General features: G+C 36.2%; 1 protein-coding gene across 1 annotated transcript; it reads right to left on the bottom strand.

The window, feature by feature from the left end:
• Window positions 1-1,635: 1,635 nt before the first annotated feature.
• On the bottom strand, window positions 1,636-19,327 carry EXO1 (exonuclease 1). The gene is made up of 13 exons (XM_005146010.3): window positions 19,167-19,327; window positions 17,891-18,010; window positions 16,897-17,020; window positions 15,804-15,941; window positions 15,372-15,584; window positions 13,560-13,747; window positions 12,716-12,812; window positions 11,885-12,101; window positions 10,322-10,568; window positions 8,623-9,097; window positions 8,028-8,129; window positions 3,914-4,107; window positions 1,636-2,571 (listed from the first exon to the last, which is right to left on the bottom strand). The coding sequence occupies exons 1-13, from the start codon at window positions 19,325-19,327 to the stop codon at window positions 2,430-2,432; spliced, it is 2,418 nt and encodes an 805-aa protein (XP_005146067.2). The 3' UTR covers window positions 1,636-2,429.
• Between the last annotated feature and the right edge of the window lie 3,306 nt (window positions 19,328-22,633).

Raw genomic sequence — 22,633 nt, 5'->3', positions numbered from 1 at the left:
AATAACACAAGACAGCCACAGGAACAAGTATATTAATTTCTAGACTTTTACAATCAAATTGAAGTTGCTGCAGCCAGATTCAGGCCTGCTATCAGTATAAGATAACCTCAGAAAAGGATCTCCTCCCTTTTTTCTTCCCTCCTACATTAACTTTAATTTGGTACCATATTGTTCCTAGACCAAATTGCTGTTGAAATAATCAGCAAGTAATTATTTTTTGATGCAAGTACTAAGAGCAAAGAGTTGTCTCCCAGCTTCATAATCTCCAAATTGTAACCTTTTTTGTTACCAACAAAATAAAAATACTAATTGATACATAAAATCTAAACACTGTGAGCTGCTAGTATTTCATAAAGCAACAGTATGTCGATAATACATAAAGTCACAGCACTGCAAATCCTACTAGAATACTATCATTTAAATGTAATGACTGATTTTACAATCAGTGTGCAATGCCCTATGGTCTTTGAATTTTCTTCAGTCCCACAAAAGTGACACTAGTTACTGTATTGATTCATGTAAAAGGGAACATGTGGTTGATACTCCAAGTGTTGTAATTAGAACAAAAAGATTTAAGCAGAAACAGTCATTTGAATTTGGACAAGCTACTTACCTACAGTTTCAAAACCATTACTTGATTTGGATGATCACAGACACACATAGTAATTCTCTGTGATACTGAACATTTGCAGTTCATAAGACTATTCTACTGAAGGAATGGCTAATCAGCACCTTGATTAGACCACCATTAGTAAATCTATTTCTATATTATTTCCAGACTAGATTCACACCTTTAATAGGATACAGCAATGCCATGTGCTTTGCAAGAATACTTTGAAGTTCTGCTGATAAAATTAAAGAGTATTACTTATAGAAACTAAAAAGTAAAAAGAATATCAGATTAGAAAGCAAACAACACATAAAGACACATGCCTCCAAGTTAAGTTGCCATCTGCTTTCATTTCCTCGACTCATTTCATGTTTTCCAACCACCCTCATATCCTCCATCTTTCAAGTGCCTGCTTTTTGAAACAACTAAACTTTCCCTCCTTCTTGCCAAGTGTTTTGGTGTTTTTGTTTTTTTATTATTTCCTCTAGGGCACATTTTATTTTATTCCTCCCTCCCCCCAACTTCTCCTAGTTTCAGTTCCTTATATCCCATAACTTCAGCACAAATGTAGAAATAAGATGACTGCTGCCACAAACACACACATAACCTACTCTCATAAGTAGCTCTTTTGTGATGTAATGCAGCTGGTCACCTTAGTTTCACAGATGCAAATTCTCTTACACAGAAAAAAAAAGTACAATGAAAAAATACCACAACCCAAAAAACACAATAAAACCAACCTGTCTCTCACAGGTCAATTTCAAACTTCAGATATTTGCAAAAAGCTCAGAGATGGAGGAAAAACATTCATCTCAGGAATGGAGAGGATGCATTTCACATATCCTTGTGTACCTTCATCTGCTGCAGAGAGGTACTACCCTTTCTTGAGGATAAAAAAAAAAAAACAAACCCAAAACACAAAAAAATACACCAACCCAAATCTTTACATTGACTCAAATCCTGATTTTTAATGGTAGATATCTGAAATCTCATCTTATTTTTAATGATAATTCAGTCATCCAAACCAAGGACTCTAGTGTTCTGGATTCTTTCCTTTGAGTTAATCAGCTGTTAAAGACTGAAGCTTGATTTGTTGCAAGGACAACACATATCTGTAACTCTTAGCTTTGAGTACTGATATTTTCTGTCTGTGGTTGGATAAGACTATAAATGTGGAAAGAACAAGTGTAACAGAGGAAAACACTATTTCTTCAGAGATCATTCTATTAGTGTGAGAATTTGGGATCAAATATGTAATATTCCTTTTCGCAATCCTCAAGTTATTTCCACCAATAATATGACTGTATAAAACAGAGCATATCTTACCTTACAGGGAAAATAGTTATTAAGGGTGCTGGAAGTATAGTGAAGGCTGTTATGAACACTGAGCAGCAGTTATATTCCTCTTTTGGGGACAGATTAGTCTCAAGAGGAAAGAAGGAAGAGAAAAAAAAATATCAATTATTAAAAACTAAGGCACAATCTTGTTCCGCTGCTGTTGTGCAAAGGCAAAGCCACAGCTGCTGTAGAAACTTGGATTGCATGTGTGACCTACATAAAATGCCTAGTGGCAGCTGAAAAAATTTTGGACAGCTTAGCGTGGGGACTTGGAATAAGAGAAGATAGGCATCTGAAGGATTTTATTCCAGTCAGTATAAAACTGTACTTTTAAATTCATACTTTTATAAAAAAATGACAAATCATTAGTCAGCCTAAAATACAGTTGGTTTTCAAAGAATCTTTTCTATATGTATGAAATATCCAGCAGGTAAATTTTTGCAATGATTAAAAATGCACCCTATTATGCACACCATACATGTCATTGGAATATAGCCCTCTGAACATGACTATGTTCCAGATGATTAAAGATTTCTTCTTCTGTTTCTGGAGTAAGCTGTATATTATCTTTGATTGGAGACAATGGATGTGACTTTTTACAAGAAGGAAGTTTTTCATGTTCTCTGCACAAAAAAAAAAAACAAAGACAAAGACAAAAAAAAATCCAAGAATGTTATATTGCATGTTTCAACCACAGGCCTGTAAGAACATAAGGTTTAAAGCAAAGCAAGACCCCTTGTCTAATTACCCACTTACTCACCTATCAATAAGCCCAGAATAAAAATCTGTGATGGAAAGTTTTGATTTCAATTTTACTACAACTGAATGAGATTTCAACTGCTCCAGTTATCCTGTGGCAGAATGATAGCTATTAGCTTTATATATGAAAGACTGTATGTACCCAATCCCACTCTGGGTTGTATGCGCTTCCTTAACATTTAAGTCTTCTGGATAACTATAGTTCCACACAAATGCTGTGAGTCTTGCATTAGTACAGAACAGATTAGAGTCCCACAAGATTTATTTGCCATCAAACAATGTAATTCTAAGGACATAAGGCCAATTTAGAAGCATTTTAAAATCTGAAAACAAAACCAACCCCAATAAACAGAATACTCAGAGCTAAATAAGTCCTGGCAGTGAGAAAAACTTTTTGTGAAATAAATTACAAAAAAAAAACATCTAAAAGCTAATAAAAAAGTACTTTATAGTATTTTATTTATATAGAAGTAATATGTAAAAAATATATATATTCCCACTACATACCCAGAAGTTACAGACCAGCCAAAACTGGATATACAAAATGTGGATGTTGGGAGTTAAGTCTTATAACCATCAGGAAAGAAAAGGAACAGAGTGCCATCTAGGCTCACTCTGTTCTATCTGCCTGTATTCTGATAAATCAAAATACATCCATTTTCTCCCTGTGAACAACCCTGGTCAGACATTACCAATTAGAGGTCAAGCAACACATATACCAACATTTTCACTTCCCCTTTGAAACTATCATTCTTAATCTGCATCAAAAAGATAATAAAAAGCAAGCTTTCTAAAAATGTAAATACTGCAAGTATTATTTTTCAATAGAAGTCAGTTGTGTGTTTATAATAGCGTAGGATAAAGCCCCAACTGACTAAAACATATTCAGCTGATTCAACACATTGATTCCAAATGACAGTAATAAATTATGTTAAACTAAACGCACTACTTGAATAAATAAAATTTAGCTGATACCTTTTCCTGATTAGAAAGCAAAAGAGTAATTAGAAAAGCATATTTAACAGAAATCATACTTCATTGTTTTATCAATATTAGGAAATTAAAAACTGCATGTAGAAAATACCTATCTTAAGCCACTATCTTTATTGATCTGCATGGAGGATACTTGTAGAGTCTGCTTTGAAAATAGTTTCTTTGGGAAAAGAAAGTATACAAGGTACTAAGTAAGGGGTTAAAGCAACTCACCTTTTAAACTGGAAGTTTTTCCAGAGTTCACTAATGGTGGCTTGGAATCCCGGTGCATTTTCAGCATCACAGTGATTTCTCTTCTGCACAGATGACAGTTTCCTACTTAATCCACTTACTCTAGCTGGTATTAATGGCTTGAGCTTTGGTACAATACGCGACCCTATACAACTGGATTTATGTAAACCAGGAACCTGTGAGATTTTGATATTACAGTACAAATGGTTAAAATGACAACCTGTAAGTGACAGTTATTATGATGCAAAACCTATAATAAAAAAAAGTGGTTTACATTGTGTTGAGAAAATGCCATCCGAATTGCCATAAGATACATTTAGATAGCTTCTATAATCTAAGAAGTGGCATCTCAAACACATTAGACATAATGCAGCTGGAAGAAGTAGCAAACCAGCTTCTATAGTGCTTTGTTTTCTAAGAGGTTGCAAACATGTATTTTTTTTGAATGCATGTTTTGAAGTCTATTGAGTATTTATTTTCCCATTTGTTTACATAACTTTTCAAAGTCAGCTTTCAGAACTTTAAGAGAAGCTACTCTCTGGTATTGCGCTCTCTGAAACCTGGCTTTCATGAAAAATGGGGTCATAAGCAGAGCACAGGTGTCAGTATGAGTACCCCAGGGATCATTAGACCTATAGTCAGACCTTCTTATCCAGTTTCTATACCTGGAACTCAAAACAGCTGTGCTTGGCCAGAATACCTCTTTCATGAACCAGTCTTAAGTTCAGCACTTCAATTAAAAGATACATTTCTTCATTGGATAGTTTAGCTATTCACCACCTCTATTATTACAAAATAAAATAAAAAAAAAGTGTGCCTCGGCAATTTCCAAGCACTGAATCTATATTTTCATATTTAGAAGTGAAATATCACAGGAAATAGGTCATGTCAAAATACCTATGTAGCTTTCACATTTCACATTCTTATCCCTAACCACAATTTCTTACATACCTGTTATTTTTCTGGGGTCACTATCAGGCTGCGTATCTGATAGCTACTCAGACTGCTGCTATCACACATTCTGATACTGATAAAACACTGTTGATCATTTTTGCCTTTTCAGACTTTGTGCACAAGAGGCAATGAGTTTATTTTGAACAGAAAAAACACAATAAAGACCGATCTGGAAAAAAAGACTTTTTTTTTTCCCTGTGAATTGCTTACCATATCTCATAAATTAATTTATACCTATTGCTATTTAATCACTCTTTTCCCATCACAACACAATAATTAATTACATGCAATATGCTTTTGGGCAAAATTAAAACTTTCTTCACCAAATAAGTTCAGAAGAGGCAAAAGGTCAAAAATATCTTATTTACATTTTCTATTGTATTATTCTCTTACATATGCTTACCATTTTCCCCCAGTTTTGGGGGAAGTAGCCATTTGGAAGCATTAGCACATTTTACTGTTTGAGCCATTCTGCCACATCGCAGTAGATATGAACTACTCACAATTATTGGCTTCTAAGTGATCGTTCACTTCTAGCCTGCTATTTTAGCTTTTGTCTGTCATGAGGACCAAAACATAATTATCAGAAATACTCTATCTCTTCTGTAGGTATTGTGTTTACAATTGTAAGTTCTTATTTTACAGTTGGCTACATAAGGTAAGCTTAAAGACAACTAGGTTGTAAATAGCACTCATATTTCCCATTTGGATCATGTTAAGAATAAAGCATTTTGCTCTAAATGACTCTTCCGTTTTGCTGGATCACCTGCAGAAGATGGCACAGCTCTGCCCACTTCAGGTGCTTCACTTAACTAATGCAAATAGCATTTTCTCATCTGAGTGTTTTCTATTGATCACCTAATATTTCTTCATCTTAAAAGATGTTGGCAGCTTTTTCTTCAAAGAGAACTCACACCTCAGTTCTTTCCACGAGAATATTGAATTTTGTCACATTGTTACATAGTTTTTTTTTTTATCCAAATGAAACTGTTTCTACCTGAATGGAATAAGCAGATCTTGGAATCCCCAGCAAAATCAGGTGGTGAAGTTTAAAATGTAGGAAAAAAAAAATTCAACAGGAATACTAGGAAAAATAAAATCCTAAACCTCTGTGCTTTATAGGATTTTGCTCTGGACACATCGTCTCAGCCATTTTGCAACAGTGTGTGAAGTCACTCATAATTCTACATTTCTTTACGATACTGAATTACATCAGAGTTATAACTTAATAAACCCCAAAGTAGGTAGAGCTGAGAAACTTAAAATCAGACTAATTTGCTCTTTCCTTTTGTGACAGCCTCTTTGCTGAGCTCATAATTATTTTCTACAATTGCTATCAGTAAAAAACTACATCTGGAATACTATCACTAAAAGTTCTGCGTGGTCCTAGAAAGTTCACCATCTTATTACCACCTGCTAGAGAAAATCTTCTATTTGTTTTGATATTCGAATTAACTAGACAGGCACTTAACATTTTGAATTGGAACCATGACAAGAGCTGACAACTTCAAGAAATTGCCTCATTTATTGAGGTTCTTTACAGATCAGCTATATATTTTATAGCTTACCAAGATTAGAATAATTTATATTTTAAGTAATTGACTACATCTTCACTAAATCTGAAACTTGTTGCTGCCTTTGGTATCTTTTACTGTGCTTAACGCCAGCAAAGATCTCCTTTAACTTTCAGTAAGCAATTCTAAGGGAAAATTGAGCCAAAACCACTGCTTCTTGTCTCTACAAACCCCTCTTCAAGTCTGGCTACTTGTAGTTCCAATGGTCTCATTGGAGCTACAACTCACACCAGCCTGAGAGTCTGGGCAGGTCAAAGTTCCAATACCACTGACTTTTGGGTTCCTGTCAAGTTAGCTTTCAGCCAGGTCAGTTTTCTGGTCCAAGTCATGATATGTATTATTTCTAGTACATAAAGGAAGTGGAAGAAATGGATGGCTAAAATTGGGGAAAATCCTCCTATTAAGGGTTTGCTTTTAACTAAGCCTACTGTCCTCAAAGACTTTCAGGAGATTCTTATTGTCTGAAGAGCTCCAAGCATCCTGAAAATTTGTTTATCTGTGGTGCTTATATTACCTCAATACTTCCATCCTGTGTATTCCTTTCTATTTAGCATATTCAGTCTCCCAGTATACTTTTGAGTAAACCATTAAAGCAAACCATGAAATACATTCTTTAAAACAAAATAATAAAAGTGTGAATGATTTAATTTCATTGCTCAGTCTTGTTGAGAGGAAGTAGGCAAAATATTAATGTAATGAAAAAGAATCAATTCTTGTAATCAGGTGTTCCAGAATAAAGGTGTAAATTCCAGCTTAACACAGACGTTACTAACAATAACCACAAGATGTCACTATTATACAAAACACACAATACCCGTGTTTGGCAGAGAGAAACTTGTGACTTTTAGTCAGTCTAAAAGAAAGAAGTTATCTTTTGGCCAATTCTGATGACAATGCCCAAGGAGTTAGCACACTTTTAGCTCTTATGGCCTTGGAAGTTTTGTAAACAAGACAAATGGGTAATATCAACAAAGACAAGGGACGTAAATTTATTCCCTTATTACCCTTAAACACTTAACAACCCACATAGAAGAAAAATTGCCTTTCCTTCCATACTGATTTATCAGTGCCTAACAAAGCTTTTAACTAAAAACCACTAAAAAAGGCTGAACGAAACCCTTCCAGATTCTGAAATTTAAACACACTTTTGCTAGTCAAAGAGGAAGGTGACTGCTAAGCTAGCAAATTTAATAAGACAAGCAATGAAATGAGGGTGTATCTCATGACTGTATTTGGATTAGAACATAACTGCAATTCATATCATAAAACCTGTGTATTTGGCACACCTGAGGAAAATTAATAGTTGGGGGTTTTGTCTTAGCTTGGCTTCATAGTTTATACCAAAGCATTTAAAAATTACCAAAGTTGCAACTTTGAAATCAATAATAAGTGGTAGGGTTATAGTTAATCTCAGCTCTGATATGGATGAACAAGTGCATAGTTTTTTTCTTGCCAACATGTGCATTGCTTAAGATTCTTTCATTGAGTCCCATAATAAATTAGTAAAAACCAAAAACTAATTTTTTGGACCTAAGTAGAGCGCACAGTAAAGTTAAAAGAATTCTTACCTTGGTCTTTATGATTGTATTTTTTCTGGCAGTTTGAAGACCAGAAAATCCTGGAGACCGAGTACGTTGGTATTTCGCCAGTTTTGAATTGGAGTCAGATTCCTTCATCAAGAAAAAAGTCATTTGGTTTTAAAACTTTTTTTTTAAAGTATACAATGTGTATTTTTATATCTACACATTAAGGTGTATATATATATCTACACTTTAAGGTATAATTTATTCAGTAGTTCTAAGAACTTGTACAAAACACTGAGCTTATTTTCAGCAAGCAACACTATAGTGACATACAAATGCTCTTCTGAAATAACTTCTTCAGCAACTAAGAGCAGAGCACAAAAGCTAGCCTACCAAGTTTTTTTAATGGCTCACTGTAATGATAGCTATGGAAAGACAAAGACAAAGTAAAACCAGAGAACAGACTTGATTTAAGCCAGTAAATCAACCCATTCTACACAACTATATGAAGCATTAACCAGTTTGTTTTTTTTAACACAAGCTACATAACCTGCAGGGTATCATTCTGAAAATAAGAGTTTGCTGCCTGATTCCTTTTATAATTTAAAGTAAATAGTGAAACAATGTCTAGTTTTCTTACTTCTACATCTGAACTGTTGTTAGAGACTTGTATTTCTGAAGACTCCAAACTGCATTCTGATTGCTCACAAGACCTCTGAGACTGTGATGACTGTTCCAGTTCTGTTAAGGGGGAAGATTCTTCCTCAGATTCGCCACACACTGCCCCAGTCTCTCTTTGTACGTCATTAATCTGATCTTCCTGGGATATCTTGCAGTTGCTTCTCTGTTGGTGAAACTGCTGTGAAAATACAGTATGAGATGGACCACGATGTCCTGAATTTATAAAGCTGCTAAACCACCGGAAGCAGTTTTGTTGTGTTTCTCCAGGAGATGTAAAGATAGTCCTTGTTGATTTTTCAGTTTCTGAAATCTGGGAAACATCTTCTACATGTTCTGCTTCCTGTTTCTGGCAATCCTGCTCAGTATCTTGAGTTAGATCACAGTCATCCTCCTTTTCTTTACTGTCAAGCATAATTGCATCATTGCAGAAAAACCTAAAAAAGTAAAAAGTGAAAGAAAAAGAAAGTTACTGCAAATGAGTACATTACCTCCAAAATCCAGTAGCTCTTTATCCATCAATTTTATTTTTTAGGTTCACTTGCAGACACAAATTATTTTGACAACGTCCAAAGTCTTAGGCCTTCATGGAGGCTTTTAACAGATAAAAGTAAAAAAGGAGAACATCCCCCACCCCTATATGTAAACATATATGACTGAAATATTAACAAGGTTGCTCATCTGAAAAAGAGAAACAATCAGGAATCCTACAAAATTTAAGAATATATTTACCAACTATCATAAGACTTAAAGCAGTGAAGTGTTTCACTGCTGTTGTCAAGGAAACTTGAAATTATCTAGTTCTTTTCCATGCTATAAAAGCAGCTCCTAAAAGTAAGTACAAATCAGAGATTTTTAAGAAGCTGAGCATTGCTTTAGAAAAGAACCTACAACCACTGACAACTCTTAATTTTTGATGCAACGTAACAAAATTTTCAGCTCAGGAAACACCTTTAAGGCACACAACCTTAAAGCTAAAGAATGTCAGTATTAAGAGTTCTGTAGAATTACTCTGCACAATATGTAAAATATTCAAGATAAAAATTACACAATAAAAGACACAACTGTGGTAGTGCTTCATAAAATCAATTCAAGTAGCTGTGGCCAAATGCAACCAACGAAGCTGTAAACAAAACCTAAGAACCCTGAAGTCCTTCTTCCCAAAGTGTTGCTGCAAAGATCAGGAGCAGTGACTGAAGGGGGTTGGATAAGAGGCATTTGTCACACAATATGACCCCATATGGCTTTACTGAAACAAAACAGCTATCAGCATAAGTCAATATATTCACTAACTGCTTATGTATTTGGCACAAAACAGCTGTTTTTTTGGATATATGACAAATATCAAATATCATATAAATACAACCTTTACCAGGAAAAGAAATAAGTCCAATTCCCAATTAATTTCAACACCCAGAGGCTAGACTGTATTGAATAATCTCACTGTCTTCATTTCTGCTGTAAAATACTGACATTATTCACTTACCTATCTCGCACATAGATAGGAGGCCTAGCACCATCTCAGCTCAGGTGCATTAATAGTATTTCATTAAAAACATCTAAGATAGCATTTTTCTCATTTTCAGTATTGAGGTAATTTCAGCAGCCAGGATAGCAAGGAGGATTTTTGCTACTTATTAAAATAAGCAATGCAAGCATACCTGCTTATTGTTCCTGGAACAATTACAGCATCCTCTTCTTTGTTTTTCCTTTGTAGAAAGGAAGCGAATTTATTTCTAACTCGGGGCAGAGAGTTAGAGCTTTCCTGAGTGACAGAATACCCTGAGGAATCGAGGCTTTGTATTGCTGAGACATTCTTTTGTGTTTGGCCCTCAGAATCACTCTCCTTGATCTTTTTGGCTTTTGAAAACGAATATTGGCTCAACAGATCTCCGTCAGAGATTTCTTCTAAATATAAAGAATCAAAGAACTTAATCATCACTGTAGCAGATGTTCTAGAATTAACCAGTTATGAGAGAACTAAGCACAACATTCTGACTATAACAGGCTTAAAAATATGATGAGGTTCTATAGGAACATTCTTAACACTACAGTTTAGAAGCCTGCAACACAGTTGTTTTATAGTACGTAGCCTTAAAAATAACTTTCTGTGAAAATGGAGATTGAGTGAAGGAGGAAAGCCTGAAAATAAATATTTTTGTTGTTCTTTGTTGTAATTTTTGTTTTCTTTTTTATTTTAAATACTTTGAAATGAACTGTAGAGGGATCTGGATAGGCTGGATCAATGGGCTGTGGCTGATGGTATGAGGTTCAAAAAGGAAACGTTCCAGGTCCTACACTTGGACCACAACAACCCCATGCAATATTGCAGGCTTGGGGAAGAATGGCTGAAAAGCTGCTCAGCAGAAAAGGACCTGGGGGTGTTGATTGACCGTTGCTGAACATGAGCCAGCTTGTGCCCAGGCAGCCAAAAAGGCTAACAGCGTCCTCGCCTCTGTCAGAAAGAGTGTTGCCAGAGGTTTAGGGTAACAGTTGGACTTGACTATCTTGAGGGTCTTCTCCAACGTAATTGATTCTATGATTCTATGAAAATAAAACTAAAGTTGACCCAAAAGGAAGGTTGCTAAACTAACTACGGATTTCAGTAAACCACAGAGAAGGAAGATACCAGGAGTAACAAAAGCAAAAAATGGAGCCCTCGTAGCATAATCAGAAAGCAATGGAAATAGAGGAAAATACTTAACATAGTGTAAGCACAATGAGAACAAAATGCCCTTCTATTACAAGCCCACTGGTTATTTCAACATGTATAACTTAGGTGGTATTCAGATTTACTAGAGAAAATGAGAAAGCTGGAACAAAGAATACCTATGGGGTACAGCTAGCTCTGTGTTAGAAAACCACAGAAAACATTCTTTAAATTTTTTGTCTGGCCAAATATCAACTGTAAGCTATTTTAATTTCTTTACAAGCCATTATAAGATGGAAATTCAACCCAAAAATAGATGTTACTAAACATGACAATTTAAAATTGAAATGACATTTTATAGGAAATCCAAGGAAGTCAAAATCAAGTGCTGCAGAAAGTTTGCTGCCACCCTTGATCATTATGTAGGCTCTAATATTACGGCTTATTATTCTTGCAGCTTGTGGAAAACATAGTGCAGTCAATAAAATCTCATGCCATTAAGTCTAAGACAAAATCCTTCCTTTTCCCAAAGCCTTCTACTGTTACTTATGTACTTATTTTAATAAAAACATACCACTCCTTTGCCTTTTTGTAAAGAGCTCTTTGTCTGGAAGTTTTAGCCCTTTAACACTAATTATCTTCTCCATGCCTTTGGTTGTTGGTTTCTCTAGTACATGCGTTTTCTGAGGAACAGTATCTGCATTAGGGCCAAGCTTATAGTCCCTGCTCCAAATGCTATTTACATGATTAGCAGGCCTCTCATTCCATCCACAACTTTTCTGCTGAACAGGCTATTGAAAAAAAAAAAAAAAAATTAAAAAAAGCCCACGTCATAGGTTTACAACTTTGTCTTCTACATACAATTTCTTGATTTAGCATGTAAAGACACTTTGACACTTGCACTACAACTAGTGACATATTCTATGCAAACATTTCCTTTTTTGCCCCCATATTTCTCATGTTTTTCATACAAATTCTCTTTTGTGCTGCCATGACTTCTTCATTCCAATATGGTACAAGTAACTAATTGCTCATCTCAGATGAAATTAAAAGTTTAAATTTTATTCCTATTCAGAAAACTTAATTTGGGAAAATAATTTCTTCAGAGTAATATACTTGGAAGAAATCCAAATGTCCAAAAATTTTCTTTTAAACCAGCTATTTCTGTCAATAGTATTAAAGACTTATCAAAAATTCTGAACATAAACATTAAAGCCAAATTTCATGAAAGATTTAACTGTACAAAGAATGAGAAATATGCATATGGGATCAAAGTTTCTGTAACAGCAGAATAATTTTTACTACCAAATCAGTTGCAGATAACATTCAGTCATATTTTTGCATGAATGTCTAAGATCCACATCAAAATCTTTCTTACTACATAACTTTAGAACAAAGATGTTACCTGTGCAGTGTCAGGGTTATAATTATCAATTTGTTCCATTGTGTTGATATCAACATTGCCAATGGCAATTTGAAAAGCAGTACCATCACCAAAATGTCTGTTCCCATTATATTAAAGGAAAGTAACTGAATATTACATTAAATTTCAAGAATGGTAGCATTAAAGTTAAACTAGTGTTTTCCCATTTTTGTACTGAAAATCTCTGGCAGAATATTAACCAAAAGCATTCATATTACTATCTACAGCTCAATCTGATACAACAGCTACTGTAATATACCTGCAGTACTTGGCAAATCACAGAAGTCAAAATGAAAACCTTCACTCATTTGCAGGAAACTTAACATCTTTCTCCTTCCTAATTTCTTAAGTGCCAAAGATTAAGGGGCTCAAAGAACATACAAATATAGTAGATACTTCAACAGCCCTCTCTTTCTTCATTTTCCTAACTGTCCATGCTAAAATTTGTGCTGCACAAATGTAGTAAATGCTACTTTTTTGATAGGAAGAGATATCTGGTAAAACAGGATATGCTTAGATTAGGCAATGAGTTGTATGCAGATTACAAGAAGTAAACTGGCAAAGATTGTAACACTCAAGACAAAATTTAAGGACAGTCATAAAGTGACTGAAATAGTTTAAAAATAACCTGTATTTGATGATTTGGTTTTTAAAAACAAATAAAGAAGAAAAAATTAAACACTTTAAATTACATGAAAGCCAGACTTTAGTCAATAGCAGAGGTGCAATGGAAACCTGCAAATACCCGCAGATGCAATGAAAATTGTAAGTGACCGTATCTGTTCATCCTTATTTCCCTATTCTGCTATTTCAACACAAAGGATACCGTCCTGCATAAATTAGTGCTTCTGGATCAATATCATCTTCATATGGATTCAGAGGAACTAATTTTCTGTTGACAGGATCAAAAACTAACTGATAAAGAAATGTATTATTGGCTCGTGTAAAACCCTGTATGTATTCTTCTGATACTGTTATATTCATCTTCAAGTACTGCCCCATTTTCTTAATAACCTGTCAAACAAACAGACAAAAAAAAAACTTAACTGTTTCATTCAAACTGGGTACAAAAAAAGTTAAATATATTTCAAGTAAGTATTTTTGCTTGTAATTACAAGTAGAACACATATCCTGTTACAACAAGCAGATTCAACTTAAACAGGTGAAGGAAAAAAAAATTTGTGCATTATTTTCCCACTCTTGTTTACAAATCACATGAATAACACAATTCAACCCTTCACAAATATTTCTTGTCCAATAAATAAATACAAAAACCAAACAGAAAGACATCTCCGCAAGGTATATTTGTTAAAACTAATATAATTTGATATGCATCATGTATATCATCAGACCACATGAGCAATCCATGGCATTCTTTATGATAGAAAAAAGCAAACCTAATCAGATTTCCCCTTCATAATTCACCACAAAAGACTACATATTGATCTGGTGCTCCTCCTATATATTGTTACTGCACCACAAGTACCTAATACTTCATTGACCTCTATATTTTCCAGTTTCACAGAAGGCATATATTTTTTTAGATATCATCATACTACTAGAGGCAAGATTTTCTGCTCCTCTTCAAATAAAACATCAGCTGTGTTTTGGCCATGCATTCTAAATACAGGCAAATTTACTCATTTCAAGAAGAGTTTGAACTGGCATTGCAGGGTTCTTCATATCTTTTGATTTATTCATGACTTTCCAGTACAGGTGGAAAACAGCAGTGATGTATTACATAACAGATCACCAAGTAAAAAGTTTCTTGAAATTATTAACTCCTGACATTTTGTTCAAAAAGAGATACAAATCATGGTTTCTTTTAATGTATGGGAAAAGTTCGAAGTTCCCCTTTTACTTCCTCAAAAGCCAACAAAATCTGTTGCTTTGATGTCTGGGAGAGAAAAAACCCACAAAAGCATGCAAGTAACTGAACAAAGAAGATAATACAGGAAGTTAATTAGACTGCATATTTAAATGCTCTCCTACATTAGATTTACCTGCCTTCAGGACAGCCACATAAGGTATTTGTCTTATTAGCTCTTAAAAACCTCTCCTCTCTCTTACTAGCTACACAGAAATTATTCCCACTCTCTTATAGCCTCTAGATTTTGTTTTTATTGGATAAGACAAAAAACCCAACCAAAACAAAACAACAGTTTTGGTTTTACACCATACCAACCTTTTCTTCCACAATGTCTTGCCATATAAATGTCAGTATCCATATGTATGTAAATAAATGCAAAAAATTAATCAAATAAAATTCCAAATCCCTGCCCCTCCCACACACAGATGAAAGGGTACTTATGCAAAATTAATAGAGTTCAATTAGCAGTTCTATAAACTAATCTGCAAAACCAGAAGAACAGGTAATGAGGGGAAAAAACTTCCAAAGCCTTACAAAAAATTCTCTCCTCAAACACAGTATGTAATCCCTTGAAGGATTAGAACAATTCTTCATGTAAATTTGCTTTGGTGTATTTCATTAAATACATATATTAGCTTCAACATCTCAGTTAAGCTCAGCATCTTTTCGAATTCTGCTCAAAATGGACGTAATTTTAATCCAGTGTTACTTTTCTATGTACTGGTAGAGACTCCAAAAAGCCAACACACAAAGAGAAAGCAAGTTTACCTTTATAATATCTGGATTGTTGGCTAATTTTATTAACTTGCATGCTTTAGCTAACCCAATTCCATGAATCGATGAGAGGTAGTCACAACCAGAAAGAATACACATGTAGCGGAATTTCTCTTCTGTAAATACATTTCCAAGCTGCTTGCAGTTCCCTAGTCGAGCTTGATCTATCTCTAGTCCATTTCCAAACTTGTCAATTTTCAGAAACACCTGGAAATTAAGAGGAAGTGAAAACAATCATTTTCACCCATATAAGCTAGTTTGTTACACTTGGTAGAAACAACAGAAGCTGAGTGCTATTCCTATCCCTTCCGCTTCCCCCATTTACCGTAGAAGCATAAGTCAATACATCAATCACATTTGGCAACTTCAAACTCTGCTTTAAGATACTAGGAAGAAAGAAAAGGCTATTAGTATTTTCTTCCATACCTTTTTACATCCAAAAGCTAAAAGATCGGAGTCTTCCGTAATTATAGCTTGAACAATGCCAGTCTTATTAAGATAAGCCAACTGAGCATCAGCTTCATAAGGAGCAACAAGGCAGTCAACTCCCCGGGCTCGTGCAGCCTGTACATAAACAAGAAGCATACAAGTATTTTGCATTAATCTTCAGTAATTACCTGAAGACATTTGAAAGCATAAGAATCTCTACCTTAAAAACTTAAACCACAATCTCTTTAATAAAACACCCATCCTCCTCCTTTTAGAGCCCAGTATTTCACATTCAACCCCAAGCTCTGAGCAGCTTAGATTTATATAGACTGCAAAACCAGCCTGTTTTTGTAGGAGCAGTGTTGTAACCATGTTACAGGGCTGGCCTGTAACACTATGCTCACTGCATTTGACCACAGGTGCCAGCTTCAAACAGAAGTTACATTCTGGACAAAGGAAAACAGCACTAGAACAAATGTAATACTATCTTGATAAAGATCCTATAGCTGCAGTGGAGGATAGCAAAAAGCTACTATGAAGATTTTAAGCAGCCAAATTTTTTTCTGTAGTCTATTCTGAGGAACAAGCTGGGGGGAAATAAAACTGTGTTTAGTTTTTGTGCAGCAAAGGTAAAACCATTGGTGTTACCAAAGTCAGTTCATAGCAGTATGTATTTCAATTGACACATCATCATAATTATCTATCAAGTCAAGTGCCTCTATGTGCAGACTTATTTTTTAAATGAAAGTTTGAGAACACATCATAGGGCTTGGTGTGGTAAACTGCAAACTGGCTTTGGCGGTTGGACTAGGTGATCTCCAGAAGTCCTTTACAACAGTAACAATTCTATATATGTATGTATATATTTATAATTGTATGTCATTTATACTATTGGGCACAATAAATTTGAAGTTTGTTAACTGTGCCTAATGTAATCCAACGTATGTAGAACAATTAGAGGCTAACAAGCAGGAGATGTTTTTCTTTACTACATAGAAGAGGTTGCCATACAAAAACAGAGTAAAGAAATGTTACCTACTGCATAGATTATTTTTAAATCCATTGGTATCCAACAGCATTGACAACTTACTTTAATAACTTCATGAGCCATAGCATGGGTAACATTTACACTGCGCCCAAAACATTCCCTAGCTTCTGACAGTCTCCCTTCCTGCAACAACTGTTTCCCCTTCAGAAGATTGGCTTGACGCTTCCTGAAAGATAAACAAATCTCAGATTATTTTCTCTTATAAGAGCAAGTAGCAGAAAAGACTGCAACAGGTAGGAAAGAGGGGGGAAATCTCTTCTACTGTATAATGTTTTAAAACATGAGAATAAGTCATTGTATCAACAAGGACAATTAGATTGGCATGTTGAAATGTATAATGTTTTCTCAGGAAAACCAATGACAACTCTAGAAACTGCAATCCACAGTATAAAAGGAGACGCACCTACTCTCAGGTTATATACCTCATAAAATATATTTAATGGAATTTGGGAGTATCTGACATTAGATACTTATCAGTTTAGAGGACAGAAGACATCATTTATTTAATTTCAACTACTGGCAATTTTTTGCCCCACGCTGAAGGGAGCACATGTCCCATGAGAACTTACAAATAAAAAGAATTAGTGAAAAACTATCACTGTTTCAGTGAGAAGTTCCATTAGATAGAGACCTGAATCCAAACATGAAACAAGTTTACCTGATTATTTGTACAGAAAGATGAGGAAGATCATGTTATTTTTAAATAAAATATATCAGCAATTTTTGTCCAGAGATCATGAGGTAAGGCAAACTAAAAGCCTTTAATACATTACAGGAACTGCTGCTCAGAGGTTTACTTCCTTCCTCTATAAGAAGGGCTTTCATTTATGAAATGCATTTCTATTTTTGGAATAAAACCTCTAAGAAGATGTTTGTATGATTTTAAAATGTAAATTAAATGACATAACACTACATTGCAGGAAAGCTTACCAGAGATTACTACCTGTCTGAATTTTGAGGGGTTTTCAATTCTGAAAATGACTTGTAGTGTTAAACATACTGCTTTGCTTGCAAATCAATGCAGTTGGATACTTACTCTCGTCGGGCCTTTTCCACTTCCTTCTTAGAAGGCAGGGTGCATCCATCAAATACCAAAATTGGTATAATTCCAAATGAGAGGAGCATATCAACAAGTTTCATACAAAAAGCTACATAACTGTATCAACAATAACAAAAGTAAGAAAAAAAGGTTGAGATTTATTGTTAAGCACAAGTCTATTGTGTATTTTCTTGTAGAAAAAAGAGAACTGTATGTTTAGGACTGTTGTTTGAGATCAGCGATCATACGTGCATGGAAACAAGATTTGATCATAAAATATTGATGTACTGAAATTCAACTGTTCCAAAGTTTCCTATGACTTTTTATGTTTCTTCTGTCAATCAGTTTCTTTCTCAACTGAAGTGTATCATACTCTTAACGACTCTGAGGTATCTCCACTACATTCAGAGGCAGGCAGCAGGGTTGGAAGAAACCCTACAGTTCTTCAATAGAAGTAGGAGTTAGATATCTGAATCCATTTGCAAACCACCAACTCCTTCTTACTTCCAATTAAAGATTTAATCAAAATGTCATAAGTGAAGTTTGATCTAAGCTAATCAGTGTATCTTTTTTTTTTCCTGAAAATATAAAGCTTAACCTTCCTTTAAAACTATATTAAATCCAGAACAAGAGCTCAACTCGGTTTTCCAGAGATGGGCAAAAGCTTATGCAAATCTGATCTAAGCTCCATAGCTGAACTTGAAAAACTAGTTTCTCTTTGTTTCCTTCCTTAGAAATATAACTGTGTAAGTAAAAAAAAGCAGTGTTACACCAGAAAATCTATTATAGAAATACAGTATATTAAGCAAAAGCACAATTTATTCAAAGAACAACACATCTATTGAAATTCCTAAGTATCATTGTGACTGTTGCCACAGCAGTATTGACAAACTATCACTTCATACAAACTTTCCTGAAAATAACACTAAATTTGAAACTTATGAGTGGCATCATAATTGAGAGCAAGACATGCTGGAAAAACAAGCAAACAAACTCACCTACCCACTGAGGTTATAATAAAACATTTTAGAGCTTCCCCCTTCCACCCCCCCCCCCCCCCCCCAACATATACTTCAAAATTTATTTTGCACAGATGGAAAACTGTGCACTTACAACCAACATTCCCATTTCCAAGCAATACAACCGGGTCTGGCAATTCAGGAACAACAGTAAGAAGTGAAACCGATTTATCTTAGCTTTTAGCTCAAGACACGTCAAGCTAACAAAACTTTAACTCGTAAGAGGGCCGAGAGGAAACGTAACAAAGACTCACACATCTGTTGGCTCTCCTCGGACCAGCTTCTCAGCACAAGCATAAGCGCCTTTGTGCAGCCAGCAGTACGTGTCCACAGCTACCGCCTGCCCTTTGTATTTCTTCACATGGGTAGGTTCCGCGGCCTCCTTAATAAACTGGAGCAGGCCCTGAATCCCCATGATGCTGGCTGAACTGCAGGCGGGAAAACCAACGCGTGATGACAAAAGAGCCGCCTGTTGAGTTCAGGGCACGGGGCGCTGCATTGGACCCCGAGAAAAGAGCAGTTCCTGCGCAGCTGAAGCGCCTCTCCTCCGGCCGAACAGATGCGGTCTCGAACGCCGACTGACACCCGGAGCTGTACCCGTCCCTGAGAGGGCCTAAGGCAGCTCTCCCGGCTCCGGTGCCCCCAAGACACCACTGCCCGCGGATCGGAGAAAGCAGTGCTGAGGGGAGCGGTACCGCCGCCCGACAGAACCTGGCTGCGGCAGGAGCAGGCGAACCGAGGGCCTGCAGCGCTGCGCTCCACTCAGCCACGGCGCGTGCCACCCGCCTACGGTTTTCAAGCAGCGCGCGCTCAGGGCGCTAGCCCCGCCCCTACAGCGAACTACAAGTCCCAGCGTGCTCCGCGCCGCAGGGTCCCGGAGCGGCAGGGCGCCAGCTCCGCCCTCTTGAGGTGGACCCGCGCGGTCCGGCCTCTGGGGCACCGTGGACAGCGGGGAAGAGGCGGCAAGGAGAGCAAAAGGGGAGGAGAGCGGCGTGATCTGGGCATTGAGGTCCGTGGGCAAGCGGAGCCTGAGCTCCTCGTCGTTTAGGGTTCGCTCCCGTGCGGGGTACCGGGACATTTCTGGAGCTTGCTATTCATTTAAAACCGGCCTTGAAAGGTACAGTACTTGTAGGACAGCTGCAAATGCTGAAAAAACAGGCGCTGATATTGAAGGGTAAACCGTGAAATTTGCCTCTGGCAAAGGAAGTGCAGATACTTTAAGCATCTAAAGAGATCTTAAAGTTTATCTAGTTAGAACCTGCCTGCCATGGGCAGGGACACCTTCCACTAGACTAGGTTGCTCAAAGCCCCGTGCAACCTGGCCTTGAACTCTGCCAGGGATGGGGCAGCCACAGCTTCTCTGGGCAACCTGTGCCAGGGCCTCAGCACACTCACAGTGAAGAATTTCATCCTAATGTCTAATCTAAATCTACCCTTTTTCAGTTTAAAACAATTTTATTGTTACATGCCCATGTAAAAAGTCCCTCTCCAGACTAGGATGACAAGGGACTCTGCAGTGCCAACCTTAATTTCTTCTTTCACACATGCTGGAACCTAGAATAGTCTCAGACTGATCTTACTCCTGATGTTTGTTGTCTTTATACATTGCTAAAACAAAAATGCAGTGTAGAAACCAAAGAATGGTGAAGTATTGGAACAAATGAGAGACTGCACATGCAATACTTGATTATGCCATTTTTCTCTACACTCATAAAAGCATGCGTGTCTGCTTCATTTGTTGAGCTAGTACTAAGATAAGATAGGAATTAGTATGAGGGTACATGCACGTTTCCAGCCGCAAGTAATGAGATCACAGGACTAGAATTTTGCCAACATTCTAAAGAATAATCAGTGCACTGGAGCAGGTGTTTTTATTTACTGATTTTCTCAAATTAAAAAAGAAAGCATGATGTTTGACAGGTTTATTAAGCTGTTCCTAGTGAAGGTCTGGTGATAGAATCCTGATTAGGGGTCATGTCTCTATGAAGAGAGTATGAGAAATTATGATATTGTCTTGGAATGGAGGAAATGTGATTAAATGAAGAGGAATCAAATGTAATACTTCTCTTGAAATTTCACAGAGTTTAAATATCTGGTATGTTTGTAATTATCAACAGGAAATTACTTATTTCTATGACTAAAGTTTTCCATTCCTGAGCAACATGATTGTACATGCCCTTCCAGGCCTGATGGAATAGCATAAATGCTATAAATAGCATAAATAAATATTGTATAAATGCAATAACTGGTATCAAAGTAATAACATAAATTCACTTAAGAGTATCTTGAAGAGCTTTCCTTCCCCTTCCCTCCCCCATCCCTGCCTGTTTCCTACACAGGTAAGAACTGTCGGATGGGCTTACCCTTGTATGACATGTCTGCTGTGTCCTGATGAGATCCTGCTGTCACTCCAGAAGTCACAGCCAGAACATGGAAATGAAGAAACCAGCCCTCCAGCAGAGGGCTGGTCAGAGCACACAGTGACATCTCCCACATCAAGGCCAGCACCACATTTGCCACAACACAAGCCATCTGAGATGTTAGTACTGCAGTTCCACTGCAAGGGTTTCAAGTTATGAGTGAAAATTAGATTGTCTGGAGTAAAATGATCAACCGTTGACAAGTTTTGAGTTTGAGATATGTCATAGAGCTTCTTTTTCTTGTTAGTTAACATAAAGGTATGCTTAAATTAAAATTTGCAGTGAGAAATATATCTGAGCTTTCCATTTTGAAATCCCTATAGTTCTTTCAGTACTTGGACTCCATTACATGGATGACTCAGTCAGCAGGGCAGAAAAAACAGTGGACAGCAAGGCCTAGATTCAGTGCACTTTGGAAAAAGCACATCTGAATTATAGTTCCTTAAGAATATTGTGTGTGCACTGATAAATACATAGAAATAATCTGGCCATGCTAACAGCACAAGATGTTTTAAAGCTGAAAATACTGATTAAATTTCTTTTTGCTGATTCTTCTTTTCACTCCATGATTCTGTCTACATTTGATATGCTCTGGAAGTTTAAATTCAATTGTAACTAGAATTCCATTTAGATTAGAGTCTCTCAAGAATATGTTCTTATATAAATTCTGACATTTCTTTTTTAATGGGAAGAACAATAATCAAGGTAGACAATATATCCATATCTTTCAAAATGTCAAGAGCAATTCAATTAAATCTAATTTTGATTGTTTCTTCTAGATTACATTAAAAATGGTCATAAGGTGAACCTCAGTCAGAAGCACTGGAGCCAGAAGAACTTGCATTGAAAGAAGCCAGAGATCCAGAATTCTTGCTCAGCTCAGATTTTCCTCTTTGATTCTTTAAATGTGAAAGGGTGGCTACCTTGGAGCTGAAGAGTTAGCATGATATGCATTCACATTCAGTTTGTTACAAATATCTTCAGCCTGACTACCTATGACTGACCTTCATTACATCTCATACAAAATAGTTTTTCACAGTGAGTCAAAGGCTTTGCTGGTTTCAGTAGAACTATGTTGACTTAAAATGGCTAAAGATACTGGTCTTTAAGCTCAACAGTGTCTCTTGGAAGGAAGAAGTCAGAGGATAATACTTTGGTGAGTGACTCCTTTAAAGACTACTGTAGGATTGCAGTTTTATTTCCCATAGATACTACATGAAACTGAAGAGTAGCAATGAGTTGTGGTTGTCTACAGGACTTTTAATAATATATAAAATCCTTTCTTTTCACAGGTAGCTCAT

Source organism: Melopsittacus undulatus, chromosome 3 (genome assembly GCF_012275295.1).
Source record: "Melopsittacus undulatus isolate bMelUnd1 chromosome 3, bMelUnd1.mat.Z, whole genome shotgun sequence".
Taxonomy (NCBI): Eukaryota; Metazoa; Chordata; class Aves; order Psittaciformes; family Psittaculidae; genus Melopsittacus; species Melopsittacus undulatus.
The sequence above is the reverse complement of the archived record's forward strand: the minus strand, read 5'-3'. Positions and strand labels throughout refer to the sequence as shown.

Excerpts from the sequence above, each read along its gene's own strand:
- EXO1 (XM_005146010.3), bottom strand. The coding sequence starts at position 19,327 with ATGGGGATTCAGGGCCTGCTCCAGTTTATTAAGGAGGCCGCGGAACCT. Across the intron at positions 8,130-8,622 it reads ACAACAGTTCAGATGTAGAA|GAATCTGACTCCAATTCAAA; the intron begins GTAAGAAAACTA and ends TTCTTGATGAAG. Across the intron at positions 4,108-8,027 it reads ATACAATCATAAAGACCAAG|GTTCCTGGTTTACATAAATC; the intron begins GTAAGAATTCTT and ends AAAATCTCACAG.